This window comes from Onychomys torridus, chromosome 4 (genome assembly GCF_903995425.1).
Source record: "Onychomys torridus chromosome 4, mOncTor1.1, whole genome shotgun sequence".
NCBI classification, from domain to species: domain Eukaryota; kingdom Metazoa; phylum Chordata; class Mammalia; order Rodentia; family Cricetidae; genus Onychomys; species Onychomys torridus.
The window spans coordinates 143,704,522-143,732,441 of NC_050446.1; the positions used below are offsets into that span (position 1 = coordinate 143,704,522).

General features: G+C 45.5%; 1 protein-coding gene across 1 annotated transcript in view; it reads right to left on the reverse strand.

Moving 5' to 3' along the window:
• Pygb (glycogen phosphorylase B) overlaps positions 1–26,250 on the reverse strand; it is a 55,548-nt gene extending 29,298 nt beyond the window's left edge. Inside the window, exons 1-2 of the mRNA XM_036183779.1 lie at positions 25,888–26,250; positions 2,632–2,733 (exon numbers count right to left, since the gene is read on the reverse strand). Of these exons, the coding sequence (XP_036039672.1) occupies positions 2,632–2,733; positions 25,888–26,130 (345 nt within the window). The 5' untranslated portion in view covers positions 26,131–26,250. The remainder of the gene's footprint in view (positions 1–2,631; positions 2,734–25,887) is intronic.
• Between the last annotated feature and the right edge of the window lie 1,670 nt (positions 26,251–27,920).

Here is a 27,920-nt window from a genome sequence, read left to right on the forward strand (position 1 = left end):
GTGGGGGGTATTTTTGCTATATTTTCACCTTGGTTTCAATTTGGATTATAATCCATAAATTTATTAAGATATAGATGGTTTCTGCAATCGATCCTGTATCCTGAAAACCCGGGCACTCTCTTGCCAGCTCTAGTGTTTCTTTACGGATTTCTTTTGTTGTTGCTGTTTTTCGAGACAGGTTTCTCTGTGTAGCCCTGGCTATCTTTATAGATGTCTTAGGATTTTTCTAGTTCTGTCATCTGTAAGCAGATGGTTTTACCTCTTTCTAATTTGGAGGCCTTTTATTTCCAGTTCTTGCCTAACTACCTGGCCAGAACCTACTACTGTAGGACATTGAGACAGTGCGAGCAGACATCTTTATGCTGTTAATACAGCAGGTTAAACCCAAGATAGGAGACTCAGGACAGAAACTGCAAGATAATCCATTTCCAACAAACAAATCACAAAACAGAGAAACAAAAAAGAGATGCATAGAAACTAAGGGAAATTTAGGAGATGTAACAATCTCAAACATTCTGTTTTAGCATTTCTAAGGCAGTCTGAGGCTGGAGAGAGAGGTTCAAAGTACTGGCTGCTCTTTCATTGAAAACAGGCTGTTTGCAGCACCCATGTGGTGGCTCACAGCTGTCTGTACTCCAGTTCCAGGGGGATCTGATGCCCTCTTCTGGCCTCGAAGGGCACTGCATGCACATGGTGCACAGACATAAAATACCCCATATACACAAAAAAAATTAAAAATGAAAAAATAAAATTAAAAAAAAGAAAAAGTTCTAATATGGTCAGCATCATGGGGTGAGTGTGTCTGAGAGTCCCTGTCTTCTAGAGATCACATTGAAGCCCTGAGTTAAAGCTGATGAGAATAGTTTTCATATGCACTTAAAATTTCCTACAGTGCAAATGATTCCAGTGCACCGCTGACAGGTTCACTCAGAAGAAAGCTGCTTGTTTTGAAGTTCTAGTTGGGAGAGTAAGCTGTTCCCTGATCGTTCTGGCATGTCACACCTTGAGAAGAGACTGGATCATGAAAGCTGTGACCTCGTGGATGGGTTGAGCAACTGATGAGTTCACAGGCTGAGTAAAGACCATCAGGAGAGTGTCGAGTTGAAAGAACTGGTCATGATGGGGAAGGCACCACAGAAGAATGCGCCTGCCTCCAACCCGTCTTTGACTCCTGAATCCTGGGAGGGGAGTCTCCTCTGCCACATGCTCTAGACACCACGACATGCTGCCTGTCTCAGGCCCAGTGAAACTGCCACCTAAAATAAGCCTTTTTTTTTTTTTTTCTTTAATTGATTTCTCTCAAGTATTTTGTGACAGCAATAGAGATTAGCACAGCCTCAGAGAAGGAGAGACACGGGTCTCCAGCAAGGCTTACACCATGACAGACTTGTGTCCCTATCAGGCTCCCTAGTCTCCTCCTACCAACTCTCTAAACAAGCAGGTGGGGTACTGCAGTGTAGGTGGGAGGACCCCTCTCTAAAAACTCTTGTATATCCATGCCGACAGGGAGGAGCCTGTGGGGGTCTTACCACAGAACTTCTCCACCAGAGATCAGTGTTCAGGGGTGAGAAAAGAAGGCAAAGATGGCTGGGGAGACAAACCTGCTCTGCTGAGGCTACAAATGACCCGTGCAGGAATTATCCCAAAGAGAATGGTGTCATGAGGAGCCCTTAGGAAGGGTTAGCTTCTTCCAATGAGAGGAGGGTACCTCCAAACCTATACAGTACAGTGAGTTCAGGAGGAGGTCTTGAGATGGGCGAATGAAACCAAATGGATCATGACATATTCACTACCTACCTCTGGGGTGGGAGTGGAGAGTACATCTTTCTAGAAACTTCTAAACCATGGCATCACCACTCAACTCAGTCTTCCCATAATAATTCCATTTATTATCTTCCCTTACAATCTTACATTCTCCCCTGAGGAGAACGCATGCTACCTGCCAGCACGGTCCTTTCTAGTAGTGAAAGGGAAAAGTCAGTAGCCATCTTGAGAGATGTTTCCCCTTCCCCTCTTCCAAAGGTATTTGCTGACCAGCAGTTTTAGAAGTGACCAGAAGTTGAACTTACAAGGCTAGGACAATAAATCTTTGTATCCTGGACTTGGCAAAACAAGATATGGGGAGTAATGGACTCAACTGACCAGAAATTAAACTTACAGGAGAGTAGACTGCAACAATAAATCTGAATGTATATATCCTGGGTTCAACAAAAGCAGGACATAGGGAGTAAAAAAATTTCTGTCTCTATAGATACCCTGAATCCTGTTAGCCAGCAGTAACCACATGCTTATAGTTCAGCCAGTAACTTCAAAGAATTACCTCACCCTAGCCCCCTCGTCCAATCCCAAGCTGCATGTAAACCTTTCCTATATAAACCCCTTAAAGTGAGTGCTCAGGGCTGTTCTCCTCCACCCGCTGTGTCAGATGTTGGATGCGGATCAAGCCCGAGTTTGCTTGTTATCAATAAACCCCTTTGTATTTTGCATCAGATATTGGCTCTGTGGTGGTCTTGCTTGGGGATCTTGCGATATGGACACAACAGTAGCACACACCAGAGCACAGGTGTCCACTCCCAGAGGACACAGGTCCTAATATCAGTGACCACTCTGCAGGGAACAGATTAAACATACCTGGTAAGTGGCTTCATCGCATGCAGTCTGAAGGCCCAGGTTCACCATGGTGTTCTGCAGTGTGCGGCCCATGTAGAATTCCAGGGAAAGGTAATAAATTCGCTGAAGAGGTAAAAGAAAGAATCTTAGGTTTCCCATTCTGTCCGCACATGGGGAAGGCACAGCAAGGAGAGAGTCACGATGCACCTAGGTAGGATTTTCATATGAATCCAATGCTGATCCCTACAGGTTAACCCCACTTCCCTGAGTCTTTAGTACACAGAACTGACTTCCTGTGACAGAGTTTGTCCTAGAACCTGGGAACAGGCTTCCATGGCTGGCAGATCCCACAGTGAGCTAGACTGTGTGCCCTAAGACAGGCTGCTTTTGTAGCTCTAACGTGGGATAAAACAGCCTACAGAGGAGGGAGTGTTTCCAATTATTAAATATAAATATAAGTAAATACATGCTGGCCATGGTGTGTGTTCTGTTGCTCTAGATGCCTGAGACTAAGGTAGGGGATGACTTAAGCCCAGAAGTGTGAAGCTGAACTGGGTGAGCTGGTGAGAACCCCATGTTCAAATGGGTGGCTTCTTGAGCTCACAGGAAGTGCACAATAACCAAGAATGCGGATGCTGGCAACCTACTCCCTCAAGGCAAAGTCTGGTTTTTACTGGCTGGGAGGTAGTTTGCTTGGTGTGGGGTGTGGGGTGTGTGCATGACATAGTGAGATACTTTAACTTGGACTGTGGCCACACACAGGGCTACCAGACCTGACAAGTTCCACTGTCAAGACTCAGAAATCAATACCCCATCAACAGGTGCTAACATTCAGAGACATCTTGGAAGCTACTTCAGAACCAGACATCCCAAGACAGGGAGGGGATGGCTCTTAGCCAAGTTCCCTTATCTACCTGATGAGAGTCCCCAAAAGAGGAACATGTTGCTTCCATCTTCCTGACATCTTGTTGGCCACAAAGCACTGACTCCTCAAAGACACTGACTGTCATGTTACTGGGCAGTCTTCTGTTACACCCTTGTCCTCTCCCTCAGGCACACTCAGCATTGCAGAGAACCCCCACAACTGCTGCTAAGTCTGTGGGCTGAGGCATCTTTACCACGGGCCATGCCACACTGTCTACGGATTCCCTTAAAAACTGGCTTCTCCATAGAGTTCTCTAATAACGCATTTGCTATCCCTCTAAAACTGCTGGACCTTCCTTCTGCTCTGTGCACAGGGTATTTAAGCTGTAACCATCTGCCACTACCTCTCACCTTAGCATGTGCTATCAAAAGTCAGTCCTGACTGGGCCTGGTGGTGGATGCCTGTCACCCAGCTACTTAGGAGGCTGAGGCAGGAGAAGGGGGATCACACTTTCAAAGCCTGTCTGGGCAACTCAGTGAGTGAGTCCCTGTCTCAATACAAAAACGTTAAGGTGGCACACGCCTTTAATCCCAGCGCTTGGGAGGCAGAGGCAGGCAGATCTCTGAGTTAGAGACCAGCCTGGTCTACAGACTGAGTTCCAGGACAGCCAGGGCTACACAGAGAAACCCTGTCTCAACAAAACCCAAACAAACAAACAAATAATAAAAAGCTAAAAAGCTGAGGGTAGGAGCGGGAAGAGATGGCTCAGCAGTTGAGAGTACTTTTCTAGAAGACCTGGGTTTAATTCCTAGTAACCACACCATGGCTCACAGCTGTCTGTAACTCCAGTCCCAGGGAATCTGGTACCCTTTTCTGGCCCCAGCAAGCACCAGGCACATACAAAATATACCTACATACAACATTCATACACACATTTAATAATAATAATAATAATAATAATAATAATAATAATAATAATAGAAGCTCAGGATACAGCTCAGGTTTAGAGCACTTGACCTACACATATAAGGCGCCCTTGGTTTAAAAAAAAAAGTCTGGAAAACACACAGACTGACAGATGCTAAGGGCTGTGAGGATAGTGTTTGGGGCATGACACCTAAGGGCATGGGTGTGCTTATCAGTGTTACGAAAGCAAAGCTTTGGATTGTGATGCTACATGCAGGAGCCTGTGGATATTCTTCCCTCACTTGCTCCCTCCCCATCTTTCTCCTCCCACTTTTGCAGATCAAAACCAAGGCCCCCCATATGCTAGGCAGAGTCTCTCTCCCCAAACCATTTCCCCTGCCCAATGTGCATCTTTAAAATGGTAAATTTATAACTGTATGAATTTTATCTCAATATAGCTATTACCAAAAGAAGATTTAAGTGTGTTAAAAAAATCCAAGTTAAAATAAATTTAACAATATTTTTACATTCATTTATTATGTGCATCCACATGCTGTGGCACATAAGTAGAGGTCAGAGGACGGCTTTAACGATTTCTCCTCCCACTAGGGATACAACTCAGGTCATCAGGCTTGGCAGTACGTGCCTTTACCCACTGAGCTATCTTGTCAGATACTCCACAACATCTGAGGCAACAGGATAAGACCTCAAATTTAGCAAAAACAAAACAGAAACCTCCCAATTCAACGGAGAGTGGGATAAAAATGACCCTGCTCATATATTCTTTAAAACTTACTGGCTATAAGAAAACAGATATCGTGGGGCATGGCGGCACTTGTCTTTAATGCCAGCACTCCGGAGGCAGAGGGAGGTGGATCACTGTGAGTTCCAGGCCAGTCTCATCTACAGAACCCAGACCCAGGGCAGCCAGAGTTGCATGGTGAGACTTGGTTTGAAAAAAAATAAAAATTGGGGCGGGGGCAGGATGGAGGGGTTGATTACTGAAAGACTACTGGAAAGGCATTTAGGGGTCAGGTAAAAACCTGGCATAAGGGAATCTCCCAGGAATCTCCAAGGATGACCTCAACTAAGACTCCTAGCCTTAGTGGTACGTAGCCTGAACTGGCCATCTCCTGTGATCAGGCAAGACTTCAAGTGGAGGGAGTGGGAAACCAGCCCAGGCACATAACCTTCGACCTACAGTCTGTCCTGCCTAGGGGATGTGCTGGGGTAATGGAGGCTTAGAGATTGAGGGAGTGAGCAACCGATGACTGGCCTAGTTTAAAACCCATGCCAGGGGAGTGAGCCCACCCTTGGCACTGCCTGGAGCACCAAAACCCAGAGGCTGGATGGTCCAGAGACGTAGGAGAGAACCAAACATGACTGGAGGGAAAAATGTCAATGTAATGATGCTTAAGGTTATTCTGCTATACACATAGATTGGTGCCTAGTCCAATTGTCTTCAGAGATGCATCATCCAGTAACTGGTGGAAACAGATGCAGACCCACAGCCAAACATTGGGAGGAACTGGGGGATCCTGCAGAAGAGGGAGAAAAAGGATTGTAGGAGACAAAAGGGTCAAGGACACCACAAGAAAACTCACAGAATCAACTAACCTGGGCACACAGGGGCTCACAGAGACTGAATCAGCAAGCAGGGAGCCTGCATGGGTCTGACTAGGCACTATGCATTTATGTTACAGTTGTGTAGCTTGGTCCTCTTGTGGGACTCCTAACAGTGGGAGCAGGGGCTGTCTCTGACTCTGACTAGTTTTGAGACTCTATTCCTCAAATTGGTTGGTCACCTTGCCCAGCCTTAATACATGGGGCGATGCTTAGTCTTACTGTAACTTGACATGTCATGTTTGTTGATATCCATGGGAGGCCTGCCCTTCCCCCCCAGAACAGAAATGGAGGAGAAGTGGATTAGAGGGTGGGAATGGGGGGGGGGCGCTGGGAGCAGAGGGGAAATTGCAGCTAGGCTGTAAAATAAATACAATTTTAAAATTTTAAAAATTTAAATAAAATTTAAAAAATAAAATAAAATTTTAAAATTGTCCCAAAAATGTAAAAAATAAAATAAATAAATAAAAAGAAAACAGACAATACTCTGAGCAGTAAAATTAGAAAATGTCTCAATGCTACTTACGACCAAGGGGCAGTAGGGGACAGATGTCCACTGTGAGTCCTGCCTTCAGAAGTCACTGACAGCACTTCACAGGCCCCCACAAGCACCCAGCACCCACATGTTCTCACAGCAGATGCTCACAAGCAGACACACAATTCAATGTGACCTTTCCCACTCAAGCACTCACTCATAGACCTTAAAATAAATTCCCCTAACTGGCCTGTGGAGGCACATGCCTTGAATCCCAGCACTCAGAGGCAGAGGCAGGAGGATATCTGTCAGTTCCAGGCAAGCCTAGTCTATAAATTCCAGGACAAATTCCAGGAAAGCCAGGGCAACACAGAGAACCTCCCCCCCAAAAAAAGAGTTTCCCTAGAAAACCAGACAGGAAGATGGGACAAGAAATACAATAGGTAAAAACCACACTGCATCTACCACAGGATAATTCAGTTCAAACACAAACGCATCCCCCCAAAATCAAGGAACCACAAAGGATCCAACTGAACACTGACCAGAAGAAAAACCAAGAGATGGTGGAAGACATCTCTGCAGCTCTGGCCTCTGTGAGTACCTGCACAAGTGTGAAGGTACACTCCTGTAATTCCAGACTCAGGGACAGAGACAGAAGGATCACAAGTTCAAGCCCAACCTTGGCTACAGAGTGTTAAAAATAAATAAATAAATAAAAATATAAAAAATAAAGAGAAAGAAAGAAAAAAGAAGGAAAGGAAGACAGACAGACTACAAGTAACTTTTGGACGTAGATGTCTCTATGTACTGAAACATGACAGGGTCAAAAGCAAAAACTCACCCCTCAAAGGTTACCATGGAATTCAAGGAAGAGCAAAGCCAGAAATGAAAGCGCGGCTTATCCGGGACTATGGGGGTCCAGCCCCTCAATAATCCCCTCCCAGGGTCCGGGAAGAATCTACAACCAGCTGATAATTAATCTTTGATGAAGAAATGAATCTATGTGCAGGACACTCCTTAGTCCACACACTTTATTATTCTGAGTCAGTTCTCTCTCTACAAGCTTCTAGTCTGCTCTCATGCCTAGCTCCTTTCCTGACTGATTTCTCTCTACATTTATCTAAGTTCTGTCTTAATTCTCTCGTCTTAATTCTGCCTCATCTAGTTCCTTTTCATCTTGTTCTTACCCAACTAGTACTTCCCCATCTGACTCTTCCTCATCTTGTCCACACGTACTCTCTCCTCAAAATCCTCCTTATCCCTCTCCTTTCTCCATCTCTCTGTCCTCTCCAAGTCTCTCAGGAGTCCAGTTATAAACCCAAGCAATAGCAATCCCCTGGTTGAGCAAGGTCACCAGGCTTGAATTCTACAGGGTCATAAAGGTAGGGAAGAATTTTCCTCCAGCAGTGACCACCATGCTTCCGGGGTCAAAAGGAGGGGTGATAAGAATCACATAGAGGGGCAGTAATTGTTGATTATCTTTTGCAACCCAGAAAGGAAGTGACTAATGAATTAACTAAAGGCTAAACTCAGGTAATATCTAAGAAGAGGGATCTTATGTGCTCCACTATAGTCTTAAATGTGATTGGTAGAAAATGTTAAGAATCTATAAGTTGCTAGGTCAGTGGGAGTAAATAAAACTGCCTTCTTTTTCCCTGTGGCTGCTATCTGTCCAAGCTATCTGCCATTTATCTGTAGGGTGGGGGAAGGTGTGTTCAGTTGCTAGGCAACCTGTGTACAGCTAGATGCCTCTGGTGATAGTTGAAGGGAGATCTGGAACTAAGGGTAAGATTTGGGAAAGGAGGAAGTTAAGCTTAATTGGCACATCCGCCAAGCCTTCTCAAACGGGTAGCCTGGATGCTTAAGTCTGTTCTTAGAGAGTTACAGAGGTATGTACCTCTGATAAGGTACTTTCCTCCATCTGGGAATGGACCTGGCCGGATTCTGCCAATGATGATAATTACAGGGAGGCTTGAACTGGGGTTCTGGCTGAGCACAGCTGTCAGTACAGAAAGTTATCTAAATGTTCCCAGAAGTGGTTAGGTAAGAAGTTAAAGGTCTATAAAGTTAGTAAGGCTGTAAGAAAGGAGGGTCCAAGCTAATTTGTGTAAAGCTATTACTTAATGTCCACCTCACCTAGGCAGTGTCTCCTTGTGGAATTTACCTTAAATCAGGAGACTTGCATGTGGACTGTTATTACTATTAGTCCTTGAAAGTGGCTAAGGGAGAGATCTGATTCCAGAGGAAGCCTTTCCTGAGGCCGTTCTCCAAATACCTGGAATGTGTATGTCCAGTCCACACTGTTAGCCCTTCTTAAGGAAAAAAATCATTGGGAAAGCTATGAAGGCACACATGATTTTCATAACAGAAGACAGCTGATATATAACAAGCCAAGTAACACCAAAAGCTCCTTAGAATTTGGCTTCCTCTGGAGGAATTCCTTTGATCCCTCCAGGTAGTGACTTTGCCATAACCCGCTGAGTTCTTATGATATATTTCTGCGGCCCACAGCAGTGGCTGAGGAAGAATGGACAAAATGAGACAAGGAAATAATTAGTGGAAAAAATACTGATATTGATGAGAAAGAACAACACAGAGTTGGTGTGCCAGAAAAGGAAATAAAATGTCAAAATTCCAGAACACTAAAGCTAACCATTGAAAGAATATATTAAAAGTCACAAAGTTGGAGTTTGTGCTGCCCGACCCCCATTCTTTATTGAATTATGTGAATTAATATTGAATTTCTATCCGAATTCCAATATCCTTTAAATGGCTTAAACAAACATATTGCAGGGTAACTGGCAAGTCCCTGAACAGCTGTAAGGGCCCCGGGTGTTCCTCCTGGTTCACAGTCCATTGCTTCTGGCGTTTTAATCACCTTCTGCTCTGTTTGCACTGCACTTGAGTCTGTCTACTCATTATTTTACAGTTTCCACAGTGCAAAGGAAGCTGCAAGTCCTGTCTAGGCGAGGTTTATTAACAAATGTGGAAACAGAGTCCAGCCAGATCCCAGCTGCCTGGGAAAATACTGAGTGTTCAAGGTCCACACATACAAATTCTTTTTCTACTATGGACTATCCCCAGCCTTATCCAGGGGTGATCTCCTCTAAAACTCTCAACAGACGTCAATGGATGTCTGAACTCTACATGGGCTGAGCATCTCTCACCTGACAGTTTTTGGATGAGAGATGCTAGAATGGTCAGGTCTACGAAAATACTCCAAACTCCAAAATCTAAAAATACTTTTGGTTCTACACATTTGTGATAAGAGACTGTCAACCAATGTGCACCATGTTTTCTCATATATGTGTGTATATGTATGTATATATATATGAGCCTAATTCATAAATTAATAGCAATAATGAAAAAGAAATATAATATTGCTATTTGATAATAACAAGGAATATACTCTAATGAAGTTATGTGATTGTGGTGCCTCTCAAAAATATATTCGTTTCACCAGATATTAGCAACCCCAGCACATTCTTTTCTTTCCTTAGGTCAAGAGCTTTCACTTGTTTGTGTAAAGGAAGGTCTTTACAGCTTCAATTTGACATGAAAATTGCCAGCACTGCCCTTGTGCCTTGGGGCCAGCCAACAAAATAAGTCATTTGAATACAACACTATGATACTGCAATAGTCCGCATGACAACTACAAGCACTACTAAGTAACCAATGGACAAGCAGAATATACTGGACAAAGGACTGACTCATCACCCAGGCAAAGCAAAGAATGGGTGCAAGGGCCCATTGCAGTGTTCTCAATGCCGTGCAAATCAAAGATTCTGGCTGGGTACAGGTTACCTCTTTTTGAGCTGTTAGTCAGAAATCAAGCTAGTATCAACCTGGAAGCTTCAAGCCTCCTGACTAGCTTTCACAGTGCTTTCTGGATGGTTCTATTTAAGCTATTAGGGGAGAAAAATATTCAACAATCTCATCCAACCATGACCCAAGGGTTACAATAATTATTGCCCTAGCAAAACATGCCCATTAGTGCAATAGTGGCATGAATGTTATAGAAGTAATCAACTACTTTCTGGTTGTATTTAATGCTTGCTCCACAAGACAAGAATTCATGCCTGGTACTGCAAACTGAGCCAAAAGCTTATGACTGAATAGGCCCTGGTCTCCAGGCCTGAAGGGAAAAACCTAATCCTAGTATTCTGCTAAATGGACATAGCAATAAACTGCCCCCTAAGTTCTTATCTTTATGCCCATTGATTAATACTACTCTCATTGCTCATCAGAGAAGTGTCTTTTTACAACATATGGCAATTAATATAGTGATCCATAACAGATCCATTTACGGAGAATAAAAGAGTAAGCGGCGCTTAGCTCTCATTAGGACAATCTATATCACATTCACTCCCCTCAAGGCTCAGGGATCATCAAACAAGAGGGAGCAGGATGACTGTTAAGTGCTGGAGGTCTGTAAGTGAAACATTATTTGCTGGACATGACAAAGCTACTGCATATATGAACGCACAGCAGCTGTTTCTGCATGCACAAGACTTGCACAAGACCAAGCCAGCCAAAATCCTAGCACACTCAATGGGGAGGACTTGTGAAGTCCCACCCCTAACTGAGAAGCTATTGGCAATTGATGGCTGCTGGGGGTGGGAGAATGTTTTTCTCAGAGATGCAGCCTCTGAAAGGCTATTCATGTTCCAGTAGATGATCCTACACCTGTGTACATATAGATAGTACTAAGTAGACTCAGTGGGGAGGAGGGAGTGCCAAGTGATTTGATCAAAACACATCATATGAATATATGAAGTTAAAGGCAAGAAGAAAAACCTTATGGGGTTATTTCTAGAATTCTCCATTTAACATCTTAAGATTGCAGTTGACTACAGGTAACAGACCTTGAAAGCTCAGGTAAAGTATACAATGCGGTGTACTGTGCATACATGCCTGTGTATCCCTACTTATCTACTGTTGAAGTCTCCCTAAGAGAGCCTGTAAAAAGTTGAGCCCTCTCAGGAGCCCGTTCTGATTATTCTCTTTGGCCTTTCCTAAAAACGTGTGTGTGGTATATATGCATGATTTGTGTTCAAGTGTGGGCATGTGTGTTCCATGATGCGTCTGTGGAGGTCAAGTGACATCTTTGCAGAATCAGTTCTTACCTCCCATCTTGTGGAGATAGTCTCTCTTTCTGTTTCTGCTGCTGCACTATGTATTTCAGTCAAGCTGAGCTTGACCATGAGCTTCCTGGAGATTCTCCTGTCTCCACCTCCCATCTCACTACAGAAGTACTAGGATTACAGATACACACCAGTAGATCCAGATGTTACAGGAATTCCAGAGATCTGAACTCAGGCCATCACACTTGCACAGTAAGCATGTTTACCCACTGAGCCATCTTCCCAGCACAAAATCTTAAGAAAAAAGAAAGAAAAGAAGGAAGGAAGGAAGGAAGGAAGGAAGGAAGGAAGGAAGGAAGGAAGAAAGGAAGGAAGGAAGGAGAAGACATGGGTCTCACTGTGTAGCCAGTCCTGACTGGCCTGGAACGCTTTCTATATAGACAGAAAGCCAGCCTTGAACTCACAGAGGTACTCCTGCCTCTGCCTCCCAAGTGCTGGGACTAAAGGTGTGTACCACTATGTTCGGCCCCAAATTAATATATTTTTTAATTTATTTTTATTGTTTTATATGCATTGGTGTTTTGCCTGCATGTATGTCTGTGTGAGGTATCAGATCTTGGGAGTTACAGACAGTTGTGAGCTACCATGTAGGTGTTGGGATTTGAACCCAGGTCCTCTGGAAGAGCAGTCAGTGCTCTTTAACAGGTGAGCCTTCTCTCCAGCCCACCAAATCTGTATTTTTAAAGTTGCTATAGTTTGTCCTTTCTGCCAAAATGTGTACCTTCCACTCAGCACTGTGAAAAGAAAACATAACTGTTGATCTAAAAGGCTATACTGAGGACCCAATGCCTACACTTGAAATCTCTTGATTCCATTTTCCCTCCAACTGACCATCACTAGGCATAAGCAGAGAAGCCACTAGCCAGGGACAGCCAGAAGCACCGGTCAAGTAATGGGAGCCTTGGCCTTGACAGTTGGGAGATGCTTGTTGCTTAGAATTTCTGCAACCTGTTTTAAGAATGTTCTTGCAGGGTGGTGGTGGTGCTCACCTTTAATCCCAGCAATTGGGAGGCAGAGGCAGGTGGATCTCTGTGAGTTAGAGGTCAGTCTGGTCTATAAATAGTTTCAGGGCAGCCAGAGTTGTTACCAAAAAAAACCAAACAAACAAAAAAAACCAAAAAACAAACAAACAAAAAAAACCCCAAAAAACAAAAAAACAAAAACAAAAAAAAACCCACCAAAACCCTGTCTCAGAAAAAGAAAAAAAAAAAGTTCTTATTTCCTGATCTGTGTTGACTCTGTTTTTCCCATTTCCTTAAGATGGTTGAGTGAATCCCTCCAACTGAAAGAAGCTTGCTGGAGGAACCAGCCAAGAAGAGGGACAGACTTGATGATCCAAATGGAGGCCCAATTCAGGCTGGCCTGTGTTGGCCAGTTGGGTTCCAAGCACAAGGCGCTCATCCTCTGAATACAACAAAGCCATCCTGGAGTTTCCACTGGGCCAGGCTGGAGCTCAAGAAGCACTGGTTCCCTTCATCACATCATGTTTTAAAGGGGAATTGCAGAACCTAATCAGTTAGAAAGCGGCAGCTGCGGGAAGCAGCTGTGAGGACACCTGTCCAAGCCCCAGGCTGCAAGCCATTTCTCAGCACTCAGCCTCTCCGCTCTTTCAGTCCTGCCTACCTCCAGGGCAATGGTGCTCTGAGCTGCCCTGCTCAGGGACACGAGTGAGAGAATCCCTTGCGTATTTTAGCTAGAGAACGGCAGCAGGATCCTGAAACCCTTGCACCATGGGCTGTTGACCTTTCTCTGGAGTCTGTTCATATGACTAGAGCAAGTGTTAAGTTGCCTGGTGGACGCCTTTGTTTGTAGGTTGTTTTTGTAGTGCTAAGGATGGAACTCTAGTGTAGTTGGTTGGTTTTTACTCTTTTGGGGGGCCCACCACCCAGCTCCCAAACAAATCACGCACAGGGAGGCTTATTATTACTTATGAACGCCCAGCCTTAGCTTGGCTTGTTTCTTGCCAACTTTTCTTAATTTTAATTATTCCATTTATCTTTTGCCTCTGGTCCTTTTCCTTTTCCTCTGTATATCTTACTTTCACTCTTACTCCGTGGGTGGCTTGTGGCTGGCCCCTGATGTCATTCTCTCCTTCTCCGGCTCCTTCTTTTCACTCCTCCATCTCTCCTCTTGCTCCTCCCAGATTTCTCCTTCCATTTATTCTCTCTGTCTGCCAGGCCCACCTATTTCTCTCTCCTGCCTCACTATTGGTCATTCAGCTCTTTATTAGACCATCAGGTGTTTTAGACAGGCACAGTAACACAGCTTCACAGAGTTAAACAAATGCAACATAAACAAAAGTAACACATCTTACACTAATATTCTACAACACTCCAGTGCTTTGCTCATGATATGCATGTGTTCTACCAATGAGCCAAGCTCCCCACCCTTCTTTTAATGTTAGGTTATTTATCATATGCAAAGCCTACACTATTAGGAGAATCACAGAAGAGCACTAGTGAAGCTCTCCAGCTAGAGAGGGAGATTCAAACACCAATACCACACAACATATTGACCTTCCAAAGGCATCTTAGAAGTAAAGGGCTTATGGGGGGCTGGAGAGATGGCTCAGAGGTTAACAGCACTGACTGCTCTTCCAGAGGTCCTGAGTTCAATTCCCAGCAACCACATGGTGGCTCACAACCATCTGTAATGAGATCCAGGGCCCTCTTCTGGCCTGCAAGTCATACATACTGTATACATAATAAATAAATTAATAAGTCTTTAAAAAAAAAGAAGTAAAGGGCTTACGGAAGTGGAGTTTAATACCAACAGGTGAAGCCTTCATATAGCTTTTTTTTTTTTTTTTCATTATTTTCTCAATGGGTTTTGAGACAGGACTGAGCTGGGTATTCTCCTGCCTCATCTGAGTGCTGAAATTACAGACATGTGCTGTTACCATCACACCTAGCCTGATGCCCTTTACAAAACCAAGGCTCAGAACTGGGTCTTTTAGAATCCCCTACTCTCAACCAACTCCTTTTCCCTTTTCTGAAACAAATCCTTCATTCAGAGTCTCGGATTGCAGAAGTGTCCGGGCAACCTGCTGGAAAAGGAAAGAGAATTTTCCAACACTCGGAGCACCAAACAAAGGCTTGGGCAACTGCTTTCTTTCATCAGAATAATCAAGGCTGCAGGCAGCTGGCCTGAGGTCTATATTCCTGTTCCCAGGATCACATGGCAACATTCCCCTGGTCTACTTGGTTCTGTGCATTCACCAGGGACTAAGGGCACAGAATAGCTCTCATCAACAGACTGACATGACACAGGCACACAATTACCGAGCAGAGAGCACAGTGTACTACAGGCCAGGTTCTGGGAAGGCTCCTTGCCGCTTTAGACACAGAGCCATGCCAAGGCTGGGTCTTCACCCTCCTGCTGCCTTCCTGTAAGACGACCAAGGCCCAGACCCTTCGCAGCATGAATGGAGGTCTCTAATGAGAGGAGAAACAACCAGGCAGGGCAGCATCCAGACAAGACCTGCCCTTACCTTCTAACCACAGCACGGTATCCACCCTGCAGCATCTCAGTGTCGTGTGTGTATGTGTGTGTGTGTGTGTGTGTGTGTGTGTGTGTGTGTGTGTGTGTGTTGGGGTGTTACTCCTAGATCAGCCTTACACACCAAGCATGGCATCTGCCATAGGATACATGGCCTGCCTGCCGCAACTCTGAAACCCCCTACCTTACCTAATGAGCTTTCTGGAGCTTCAGAACACCCCTTTTTCTAATGGTGAGCTTGGTCATAAAGCAGACTGCTGGCAGCTTTCCAACTCTGAAACAGGCAGGAACCAAGCCCAGCTATGGGAGGAGGGGCCCAGCACCTCCTGCTTATCTGTGACTCTGAGCTCTAAGCATAGCAATGATTTTTGTCTTGTTTCATTTTTAAATTGTATTTATGTATATGAGTGCTTTATCTGCATGTACATCTGTACAGCCCAGAAGAGGGTTATCTGGATCTCCTGGGACTGGAGTTATGGATGGCTGTGAGCCACCATGGGGGTCCTCTGGAAGAGCAGCCAGGGTTCCTAACTACCTAGCCATCTCTCCAGTCCAGCAGTAATTTCTTTTCTTTTCTTTCTTTTTTTTTTTTTAAGGTTTATTTATTATGTATACAGTGTTCTGTCGGTAAGTATGCCTGCAGGCCAGAAGAAGGCACCAGATCTCATTACAGATGGTTGTGAGCCACCATGTGGTCGCTGGAAATTGAACTCAGGACCTCTGGAAGAACAGCCAGTGCTCTTAACTGCTGAGCCATCTCTCCAGCCCCCGCAGCAGTAATTTCTTACAGAACTATGCACATCCTCACGTCATATTCACCTTAAACTGTATTAGAGGCTGAGGAAAGCCACTGAGCTGCAGCCAAAATGACATGTCACACTTCCTCAGCAAAATCCTGTTGTAGACACCATTCACTAAACTGTGTCTGAGTGGCTTTCTAAGTCTCTGGTTCACAGAGCTTCCCTTTACTACATCCTGAGAACCCTGTTCTGCAGACAGAGGAAAAGGCACTCCTATGTGGTGCTGGATATTTGGTTCCTGACTGCTACGGTTTGAGTGTACACTGTCCCCTACATGCTCCTAAGCTCCTGTGTGTTTGAAACTATTGGCCCCCTAGCTAGGAACACTGCCATGGGGAGGTGGTCAAACTTTTGGACACGGGACTTGGCTAGAGGAAGTAGCTCACTGGGAGTTTTTAGACCAGCCCCATTCAGCCTCTCCTGATCTACCAAGATACAACAGGTCATGCCGCAAGCTTGTACTGCATGCCTCCTCACTGTGGAACCGTGACCTGAAATTACTTTGTCCTCTAAATTCCTTCCTTTAAGTATTCTGTCCCAGTGACATGAAAAGTAGTATAATGCCTTATAATGTGTCAGGGGTTATTGGATTTTTGCTTTTACAGACAGAGTTTCTTGGTATAGCCTTGGCTGTCCTGGAACTCGCTTTGTAGACCAGGCTGGCCTTGAACTCACTGAGATCCACCTGCCTCTGCCTCCCAAGTGCTGGGATTAAAGGCATGTGCCACCACTGCCCAGCTGTTGTTTGTTTTTGTTTTTTTAGAAAGACACTGAGACAAGGGGCTTGCTATGTAGCCCAGGCTAGCCTTGAACTTGAGGTACTCCTCCTGCCTCAGCCTCCTGAGTGCTGGTATTACAGCTATGTGCCACCACACTCAGCTTTTGTTTCTTTCAGATGAGTTCTGCTATGCAGTCTAGGTTGGCCTTGAATTCCTAGATGTAAGTGATCTTCCTAATTCAGACTCCTAAGCAGTTGGGTTAGGTGGCACCATCACACCCAGGCTTAAAGCCTTGTTCTTTTTTGTTTGTTTTTCTTTTTCTTTCTTTCTTTTCTTTTTTTTGTTTGTTTTTTGAGACACGGTTTCTCTGTGCAATTTTGTGCCTTTCCTGGAACTCACTCTGTAACCCAGGCTGGCCTCACAGAGATTTGCCTGCCTCTGCCTCCCGAGTGCTGGGATTAAAGGTGTGCACCACCGCTGCCTGGCTAAGCCTTGCTCTTTTTAATGAGGAAAAAAAATAGATACAATCTAGTTTACAAAGTTCTATTTTCTTATTGACTGTCTCATTGCATGCATTTTCGTGTGTGTGTGTGTGTGTGTGTGTGTGTGTGTGTGTGTGTGTGTGTGTGTGTGTTTGGCACAAGGATCTGCACATGCTAGGCAAACACTCAACTACTGAGCTACCTGCTTAGACCATTTATTGTTCTTCAGCCACAGTCTCGCTCTGTAGCCCAGGCTGGCCTCAAACTCACAGCAATCCTGCTTTAGTCTCTGATCATGACGGAGGAACACCACAGCTTATTACATCTCATTGTACTGTTTAGTAGCGGGAGAGCTGGTGGAGCTGAGCAAGCAGAGGGCAACACCTTACCAGTGAGAATGTCGGGACTTGAGCAGTGTAAGGGGCTCTGTGAATACCTCTGAGACTTGGAAGGGCACACTGAGGGACGCCACGGCTGCAACTAACTTTCAGATCATTCAGAGGAAAAACAGAGTTTACAGACAAAAAGACCTGACAATTACGTTAACTTGTTCAACATTTGGGGAACTCTGTGTATGAGTCATGCAAATTTTATTTTGGTTTGAGAAAAGGTCTTACTATGTAGATCAGGCTGGTCTGCCTCTGCCTCTCAAGTGCTGGGACTAAAGATGTGTACCACATACTCAGTATCTTGCAAATTTTAAGTCTATAATCACGTAGAATAAAGTTGTGAAAGTCATATAAAGGGCAGGGGTAGAATGTTTGCTGTGCATGATCAAGGCCCTGAGTTCAATCCCAGCACCAAAAATATTTTTTTCTTTTGTGTGTGTGTGTTGTTGTTGTGTATGGAAGGGGGAGCTGACACATCTATGTGTGTATCTAGAGGTCAAAGGAAGGCATCAAGTGTCCTCTTTTTTTTTTTTTTTTTTTTTTGGTTTTTCGAGACAGGGTTTCTCTGTAGCTTTGGAGCCTGTCCTGGAACTCGCTCTGTAGACCAGGCTGGCCTCCAACTCACAGAGATCCACCCACCTCTGCCTCCCATGTGCTGGGATTAAAGGCATACGCTGCCACCACCACCCGGCCATTCTCTACCTCTTATTACTCTTCTCCTTATCCCTTCGAGGTGGTCTCAAACCTGGAGTCTGTGTCGCATCATCCTTCAGCTAAACTAGCAACCAGCAAGCCACAGCAATCCTCCTGCTTCCTCCCACTTCAATGCTAGGGTTACATGCATGGAATGGACCATGCCTAGCTTTTTCACACGGGTGCTGTGATCTGACCTCTAACTGGGCCATCTCTCTGAGGCCCCCAAAATATTTGGACTTATTTTTATTATTTGAAGTTATGTGTATACATATGGGTCTGTGTGTAGCTAAGTGCGCATGAACGCCAGTGCCTGTGGAGGCCAGAGATGTCTGGTTGCCCGAGAGCTGGAGTTACCACAGTTGGGAGTCATTCAACGCGAGTGCTGGGATGCACTCAGGTCTTTTGCAAAAGCAGCAAGTGCTCTTAACTGCTGAGCCATCTCTCCAGCACCACCAGCCCTTTTTTTTTTTTAAATGAAAAAAAAATTTTAAATACTTGAGGTACAGAGGTGAGGTCAGTTGCAATATTTCATAAAGATACAATGGCCCTTGCAGGCATTTACAGGCCCTCCATGTTAGGAAATCTCCAGAGAAATGAAACCGACAAACAGAACACACTGGACGGGAGGCTCTGCAGACTGACCGTGCAGCAGGAGATCCAGCTCTCTAGGACTCTGCAGGACAGACCAGGCCAGCAGAATCACAAGGCCTGTCAGTCCATAAGCAGCCGTTAGCAGAATTCACTCTGCGAGGCGCTCAGGCCCTTGAGGAATGCACTAAGTTATATACATTTGGTCTTCGTGGCCAGAGTGCCTAAACCCGTGATTTGTTTCCATCATTTTTCTAAGTGGTAAGAGTAATAAATGTAGTGAAAAATGAGCATTGCTGGGGATATGGTGGCACAGCCCTATAATCCCAGCAGAGAGGCAGAGATGGAAGGATTTGGAAGTGGAAGTCAGCTTGGTGTTACACAGCGACCCCTTGCCTCAAACAATAATGAAACGCAAAACAAAACAAATGGCAAGAGGTGTCTGTGTAATCCAGCCTCTTCTGACTGTGTTCCTCAGGTAACCTCAAGGAGGCCACAAGAACGGAGACTGGCAGCCAGGGGAATCACATAGGTGGTTAAGGGTCAGACAGTGCAGGCTCAGTCTGGCCTTGACCTTGATAGGTAGAGAAAGATTACCCTGAACTGGCTTGCCTGCCTCCGCTAGACTGCTGGGATCACAGGTGTATGCCACCACACCCTATTTATGCAATGCCTGGATCAAGTCCAGGTCTTTGTGTGTGTCAAGCAAGCATTCCAACAACCAAACTGCATCCTTTTCCCTCTTTTTAATCTTAATAAACTTTCCGAAAGCAAAGATTCAGATTTACCTGAATAAGATCTGTGGTGGTTTGAATAGGAATGGTCCCAAAGATTCATATATTTAAACGCTTGGTCACCAGGGAGTGGCACTATTAGAAGGTGTGGCCTTGTCAGAGGAAGTGTGTCACTGGGGGTGAGTCCTGAGGTTCGAGCCAGGCCCTGTCTTTCTCTCTCTCTTCCAGCTGCCTGCAGATCCAGGTGTAGAACTCTCAGCTCCTTCTCCAGCACCCTGTCTGCCTGCATGCTGCTGTGCCTCTCACTAGGGCAATGAACCAAACCCCTGAACTGCAGGCAAGCCCCAGTTAAATACTTTATTTTATAAGAGTTGCTGTGGTCAGGCTATCTCTTCACAGCAACAGAACGTTGACAAATCCAGTCGCAATTAAATTTTTAATTAAATAAAGCTAAGCAGAGTGGTATATGCCTAGAATCCCAGCCAGGAGGCTGTGGTAGGAAGATCACAAGTTTAAAGCCAACTGGGCTACACAGGGAGACTGTGTCTCAAAATAAATAAAATGCAAAAACAAATCCACTGATTTAAATGTTAATCTCATCCCCTAAATCACCTTCCTCTAAATCAGGATAATGCTGTCTATCTGGGCATTGTGTCCCAGCCAAGTTTACACATAAAATTAGCCATCACAGCCTGTAAGAGCAGAGGCCAAAGGTACATGCTCACTGACAGAAGTCTTCATCCAGTCAACACTGAACAGCTAGCTGCCTACCATCAGTTTCAGGCCAAAGACCTTTATCTGCTGTTGGGGAAGCCTGCCGGAGGGAAAGGTCACCTTCACACACACAATTGGGAACACACACACATCAGGAGACTAGAAATGTCAAAAAGGCTTTCCATTTGCTCCTACTGCTGATGAATTCTAACAAAGTCCCAGATGTGGGGCTCACAGAGGGGCCTGGCTGCTGGATTACCTCCTTAGGTCCAGCCAGACTGCAAATTCAATGTGGTTATTTTCCCAGAAGACCTGCTTTTCCTCAACCTACTGCTACCATTGGGCCTCATGCTTATGGAACCAAACCACAGTCCAAGGGGCCCCAGAGTGAAGGTCACTAGCCACAGGACACTCAACTGGTTTTGCAAAGGCCTCTATAGAGACCAAGTGTCTGCACACAGCACACATGAAAGCAAGACTCTGGTGTCTCCCGTAAATGGATTTCATCTGCCATTTGCTCTGGTGGCCAGAGCTGAGGCCCTGAGATTTAGTTCCTGACTTCATGCCCAAATTTAACCCACCCTCTGCATTTGTTAGGCACAAAGTGAGGTGGGCACCTTTAGGAACAGACTCCTCAGTCAATGCACATTCAAGGCATCTTTTCCTCTATTTTCTTTTTTTGTTATTTTATTTTCCAGAGCTGAGGATCTAACCCAGAGCCTTGTGCTTGCTAGGCAAGTGCTCTACCACTGAGCTAAATCCCCAACCCCCTTTTCCTCTATTTTCAACAAGAGTTTTATAATACCAGCTGCAAATGCCCAGAGGCACTCCAGACCATCACTTTAATCTTTCTTTCTTGGTTTTGGAGACAGGGTCTCACACTTTAATTTTTTTTTTTTTTTGGTCGGAGCTGAGGACCGAACCCAGGGCCTCAAGCGCTCTACCACTGAGCTAAATCCCCAACCCCTTATTTTTGCTTTTTCAAGACAGGGTTTCCATGTAGTTTTGGTGCCTGGCCTGGAGCTCACCATGTTTGGCTAACATATTACCCCAACTTCACTGAGGCCTTCTACTAATTTGAACCTTTTATGTTACACATCCTCAAATCTTTCTGGATAACAGTTTTTGGTTTTCTTTTTTTCTTCTTCTTCTAGACAGGGTTTCACTGTGTAGCCCTGGCTAGCCTGGAACTCACTATGTAGACCAGGTCGTGAACCTAGAAACCAGCCTGCTTGTGCCTCAAAGGCATGTGCTAGCACACCCAGTAAGATTTTGGTTTTTGAGACAGGGTCTCTTGCATGGTTCATGCTGATCTCAAACTTGCTATGTAACCAATGATAGCCTTGAACTCTTCAGGCTCTCGGCATTTCTGGGGAATGTCAACATAAAATGGAAACATTTTACAAGCAAACACAAAACCTTAACCCTTCAGAATGTCAAAAGCCTCAAAAATAGATTACATAGCTCAACTCTCCTCATTTTAAAGATGTAAAAAATGTGAAGCTAAGAAAGGCTTTAAAAAAAAAAAAAAAAAAAAAAAAAAAACAAGCCGGGCGCACGCCTGTAAACCCAGCACTCGGGAGGCAGAGGCAGGTGGATCTCTGTGAATTTGAGGCCAGCCTGGTCTACAAAGGGAGTTCCAGGACAGCCTCCAAAGCTACAGAGAAACCCTGTCTCAAAAAAACAAAAACAAAAAAAAAAAAAAAAAAGAAAGAAAAAAACAACAACAAAACAAACGAACGAAAAACCACTACACTCAGCTGCTGGTGTGTGGTGTCACTCAAAGCCATTCTGGGCTACACAGAGGGATCCCTCCAAAAAGGGGGAGGGGTGCTACACAGGTCTTCTGGTCCCTAGATTGAGTGGCCTCCAAGGAACTATTTCAGGATGGACTTCTAGACTTGGTCAGAAATTAAAAGAATCCATGCTAATTACTGTTTCTAATAACCACGATTCTAGGGCTGGAAAGATGGTTCAATGGTTAAGAGCACTGGCTGTTCTTCCAGAGGACCCGGCTTTGATCCCAAACACCTAAACGGCAGGTCACAACTGTCTGTAACTCAGGTCTCAAGAAATCCATCACCCACTTCTGGTCTCCGTGGGCACCAGACTCAAAACTGATGTACAGAAATAAATGGAGGCAAAACACCAATTTTTATTTATTTATATAATACAATATATTTATTTATTATTTTATAAAATAAAATTAAGAAAAAAATGAAGACACAGTGCCTCTAAGTGAAAGAAAAATCAAGAGCCAATGGATGGGTTTAAGGAAGTCTTTGGGGCTGTGCAGTCTCAGAACCAAACAAACAGATGGCTTTAAAAACTAAGAGCTGCCGGGTTGAGGATTTAGCTGAGTGGTAGAGCGCTTGCCTAGCAAGCGTAAGGCCCTGGGTTCGATCCTCAGTTTAAAAAAAAAAAAAAAAAAAAAAAAAAAAAGCTCAAAAAAAAACAAAAACAAAAACAAACTCAGAGCTGCCAAGATGGCTCAGTGGGTATCAGTGGCCACCAACCCTGATAATACAAGTTCAATTCCTGGGACCCACGTGTTAGAAGGAGAGAACTGACTTCTGCAAGTTCTCTTCTGACCTCCACATGGATTCTGATATGGTATGCACCTGCTTCATACACACCCAGACACACATACACAAAACAAATGTTTTAAATATAATAAAAAATAAATTGCCAGGCAGTGGTGGCACATGCCTTTAATCCCAGCACTCCGGAAGCTGAGCCAGGCGGATCTCTGTGAGTTCGAGGCCAGCCTGGGCTACAGGGCAAGATCCAGGACAGGTACCAAAACTACACAGAGAAACCCTGTACCAAAAAAAAAAAAAGAAAGAAAGAAAAAAGAAAAAAGAAAGAAAGAAAGAAGAAAAGCCCCAAGTGTTTCTCCCAGTATAGAAAAAAGATGTAGAAAACAAATGAATGGCACTTCTAATGTAAGCACCATGGGTCAGGACTGTAGTTAACATCTCCACCTTGCTTCCACAGTCTGAGAGGTGTAGGCTCACATCCCTCAGATGTGCCAGGCACACCCCTGGGAGGGCTCTGAGGGGTTCTGTTGGCGGTCCATCCCATTCCTCACATGAACTTGTGCAGAGAGGTGACTGGCTGATTGTCATCATCAGTTACCCAGACAAGTATGGAAAACCAGGGCATCAAACACTCAAATCTGGGCTCTACCATTGTGCTACACCTCTCCTGTCTCTTGTATGAGACAGGGGCTTTGGTCCAGGCTACCTCAAACTCTGGAGTAGCTGAGTCTACAGGAGCACATCACCATACCCAGAGCCACTTTTAATTTAGTTATGTTTGTAGGATGTGTGTGAGCATAGACACACATAGCCACAGGTCAACTCCAGAGGTCAGAGCACAGTGTCCTTCCTTCCTTCCACTAGGGGTTCTAGGAACCAATTTCAGGCTTGCCTGGCAAGTGCCTTTGCCAGCTTGATCATCTTGCCAGCCCTCAGCTATCCAGTTTCATATAGCTTCCCTATGCAGATCTGACAAACAACACCCTTCCATCCACCAACTGGGCAGGTTACTTATCTTTTGGTTTTTGAGACAGAGTCTCAACCTTGAGAACCCTGCCACAGCATGCAGTATGATAGGATTATCGGTGTAAACCACCAAAACATGCCATCCACACTAAATTAATATATGATATGTATATGTTAAGTGGAGCACGGGAAGAAAGGTTTCCATCTATAGTGAGGACAGCAGACAACCCGTCACATCTGAGGACCAGGAAACCTGCTGGGTAGACTGCTGCACCGAGAGACATTTCCTTAATCCTCGGACCCATCATAACCGGAGCCCTAGTGTCCTCCAACTCCTGGGAAATGACCTTGAACACGCAGGCAAAGCCATATCCCTTGTCACCCACTGCCTGGACGACACCCGGGAATCTGAGCGACACAGCTCTTCCACTACCAAGGCATTCTGGGGGAGCCACTGTCCTGGCCAGTTTCCCTGGCAGCCACCCCAAGCCCTTGTTGTAATAACCTGTTTTAGCCATTTGGGGACACTTCTTTGACGCCGTCTTGCATACTAAATATGAAGAGGCCCAACTGGTAGTCTAACAGCCATCCTTACCATCTTTATTTCAGGAAGGGGAAAAGCCTCAGAATGAGTTTGGAAAGCAAGTAATTTTTAGTCTTACCAATTATGAAATATACTTTAATGCCCCGTATAAAAAGTTCTCTAGGGTTGGGGATTTAGCTCAGTGGTAGAGTGCTTGCCTAGCAAGCACAAGGCCCTGGGTTCGATCCTCAGCTAAAAAAAAAAAAAAAGCTCTCTAAAGTTCTCTAAATTTCTGTCGGTAAAGCAGCTGCCGGGTGTCCAGTTTCTAGAACAATCCAATCATTACTAACTGGCCTCGGGTCAACAAGCGTCTGTTCCTTGCTAGTTTTTAACTCTATCTTAGTACAGGGTAGGCAGAAATCTCCATACCAAGAGGGAAAAAGGAAGGGAGGGAGGGAGGGAAAGAAAATATGGCAACAGGGGGCTGTGCAAAAATATGGTTCATCCATAAGTTGAAAAGCACCAGTATGTGTTATTAACCAGGAACCCTGTTTATGAGTGAAGTGACAAATGGTTTGGGGTGAAACCAAAGCCACAAAATTGTGCAACACACAAATGCCCATACATACCTGTGTATTTAGGAACTGAAATTACCTGGCATCACGAATGGCAAAAAATAATGAGGAGTGTGGTGTTGGTGGAGCAGGCTGTGCCGTTAATCCCAGAGACAGAGGCAGGTGGGTCTCAGTGAATTTGAGGCCAGTTTGACTGCATATAGTTACAGGCCAGACCGGGCTGAACAGTGGGGGGTGAGGGTGTGTGTGTGTGTGGGGGGGGAGAACTGTCAGAGGCTTTCTTCAATTACTCCATTTTCCCACTGAGAACAAATGTTCACAAAATAGAGAAAGTAACAACTCCTAAAGCAATCTCCAGACAAGTTTTGCCAGGGTGGAGACCTCAAAGACAGCCTTCAGATCCCTCCCATTTTTGGCAGGCTTTACAAATCATTTTTTTTCCTCATCAGTCCACCGTATGTATGGGGGGGGGGGTGGGAGGGCACAATTCCCTGCAGAAGATGACTGATCTCACCCCTATCCAACTCATAAAACTACCGGGCCTGGTTCCAGTCCCTTGTTCTTCACTCGGGGCTGCAGAAAAACAAAGGGGGTAGGGGTAGAGGAAACACCAACTCTGCAGCCATCTCGGAAACTCACAGCTGGAAACCAGCCGGAAAATCCGCCTGGACTTGGGGCCTGGCAACTGCTGAAACAGCAGACCCCTAAGGCACTTTTTGCAAACCTGGCTCTGGACTGCCAGATTCCGGACGACACACCCCAAGGGACAGACTGCAGTGGAAGACCAGGGCCACTCAAAGCCATCCTCGGGGACTAGGGGCTGCAGGCAGGGGAGCCGGGGGCTGGCTCTCAATCAGATGAAACCCACAAGCGCACGGTAGGCACGCGTCCTTCTACAGAGGATGCATAGCTCATCACTTCACTGGTCACCGGTGAAAGTGGTGCAAGAGGGACCGGAGCCCACCGGCGACACTGGGGGCGGGGCGGAGTCCGCCCTGCCCAGGGCCGGGTCCCCCTCCCGGGAATGGCGGGCGGCTCACCTTGGGGTCCCGCTCGTAGTAGTGCTGCTGCGTGCGGATCCAGCGGCCCACTAGGTGGTCGCGCACGGTGTGTGCCAGAGCGAAGAAGTAGTCGCGGGGCGTGGCCACATTGCGGTCCTTGACCAGCGTGAAGTGCAGGTGCCTGTTGAAGCTCTTCCGCACCTCGGCCACGTCGCCCAGCCCCGCGAGGCCACGCACGCTGATCTGCTTCTGCCTCTCGCTGTCCGTCAACGGCTTCGCCATGGCGCCAGAAGAGGCAGCGGACGAGGGATGGACCCGGAGCGAGCTGAGGAGACTCTAATGGCTGGGATGCTGCGGCGTCTCTGGCGCCAAGGACTGCGGCGGAGGACGGCTGATACGGATCACGCTTGCGCAGTGCGAGTGGGCAGGGCCGCGCCGAGGGGCAGGGCCTGAGCTGGAGGCGGGGCTGCGGGGAGAAAAGACCACCGATTAGCAGAACGGTTTTGGCCGGGAAGACAGCACAGACTCTGGAACGTGGGGAAATGGTTCATCCCTTTTACTGGTGTGTCTGAAGCTGGAGTGACCGGCCTACAGCTTCACCATACCTGAGATCTACCTCCTTTATGGAACAAAATGAGAAACAGAGCTAGTGGCTGTGCCTGCCACACCAGAGGGCGAACACTTTCCATCCAACTTCCTGGAGTTTCTGGAGCTGCGGGCGCTGGCTCTGCACAGAATCACCAGATGTCCCCTTTAGGACTGACTGCCTTGGGTGTTAAAGTGCAGCAGAGTCCTGTTAAATGTTGAGAGCACATGCTTGACAGGCAACCTCCAACACCTGCTGGGCCCTGTCGCTGAGCTGACAGGTGGCTCTGAAAATACACCTAAGAAAATAAAAGGTTGTTTATACAAAAATTGCAAATTTAGAATTCCCCATGACACTTGATTTCAGCTCTGGGAAACAAATTGCATGGAAACCCTCCAAATACAAATTGCTAGTCTAGGCTAAAGTATCATAAAATATATATATATATATATATATATATATATATATATATATATATGTATGTATGTATGTGTGTCTGTGTGTGTGCAGAATACATACATGTATATATATACATACATTCATATGATACAATTTATGTGTGTGTGTATATATATATATATATATATATATATATATATATATATATCATCTCCTTATCACTCTGAATGACTACCAGGCCATTCAGAACCCCTGCTTTGTAAATCACACACTAGCAGACACAATGCCCTTTGACCTGAAGCAGAAAGAAAGAACACCCTATGTCTGGAGGAGCTCAGTCTCTCTGGCAGAGACACATCCCCCTCTACCTTATGTGGGGTGGGGCTTCCGAAGCTGCTGCTGAGCACTAACTTCCAGTGGTCAGATGGTCACATAGGGCAGCCTCCTGTAAACTTCCCTGGCCCCAGAAGGGCCTTTCCTTTGTTCTGGGGAAGCTCCCCTCACATAATGAGGCCTTCCTTGGCTCCTTTCAGTGGGCTGATGGGGATGCAGAAATTTCTGCTTGTGGAGGTAAAGGTTGCCACACGGGATATCATAAAAGTCCAGGTGTAGAGGAGGTGTGTCACTGGGGGTGGAAGCTGAGGTTTCAAAAACTTGCCCTGTCTCTCGCTCCCTCTGCCCCCAACTTGTGGGTAAGATGTGAGCTCCCAGCTACTGCTCTAGTGCCATGCTTGCCTGACTGATGCCAAACTTCCTGCCATGATGGTCATGGACTCTAAACTTCTGAAACTGTAAGGAAGCTCCCAATAAACTCTTTCTTCTATTAAAAGAAAAGAAGTCCAGGTGTAGGGTTGGAGGTATAGCTCAGAAATAGTGTGGCTTGCACAGTAGATAACATCCCCAGCTCCAGAAAAGGCAAAAACAAAACTCCAGATGCAGTGATTTTCCTGGCTTGATGCTTCCAGAGTTAACTGGCCTCTTCATCTACAGACTTCTCAGGAGACAACACACTGGAACGCCTCCCCTTACTCTTGTATGCTCAGGAATTCACTCCAGCACTTTATCCTTGTGATTCTGAAGCCAGCAA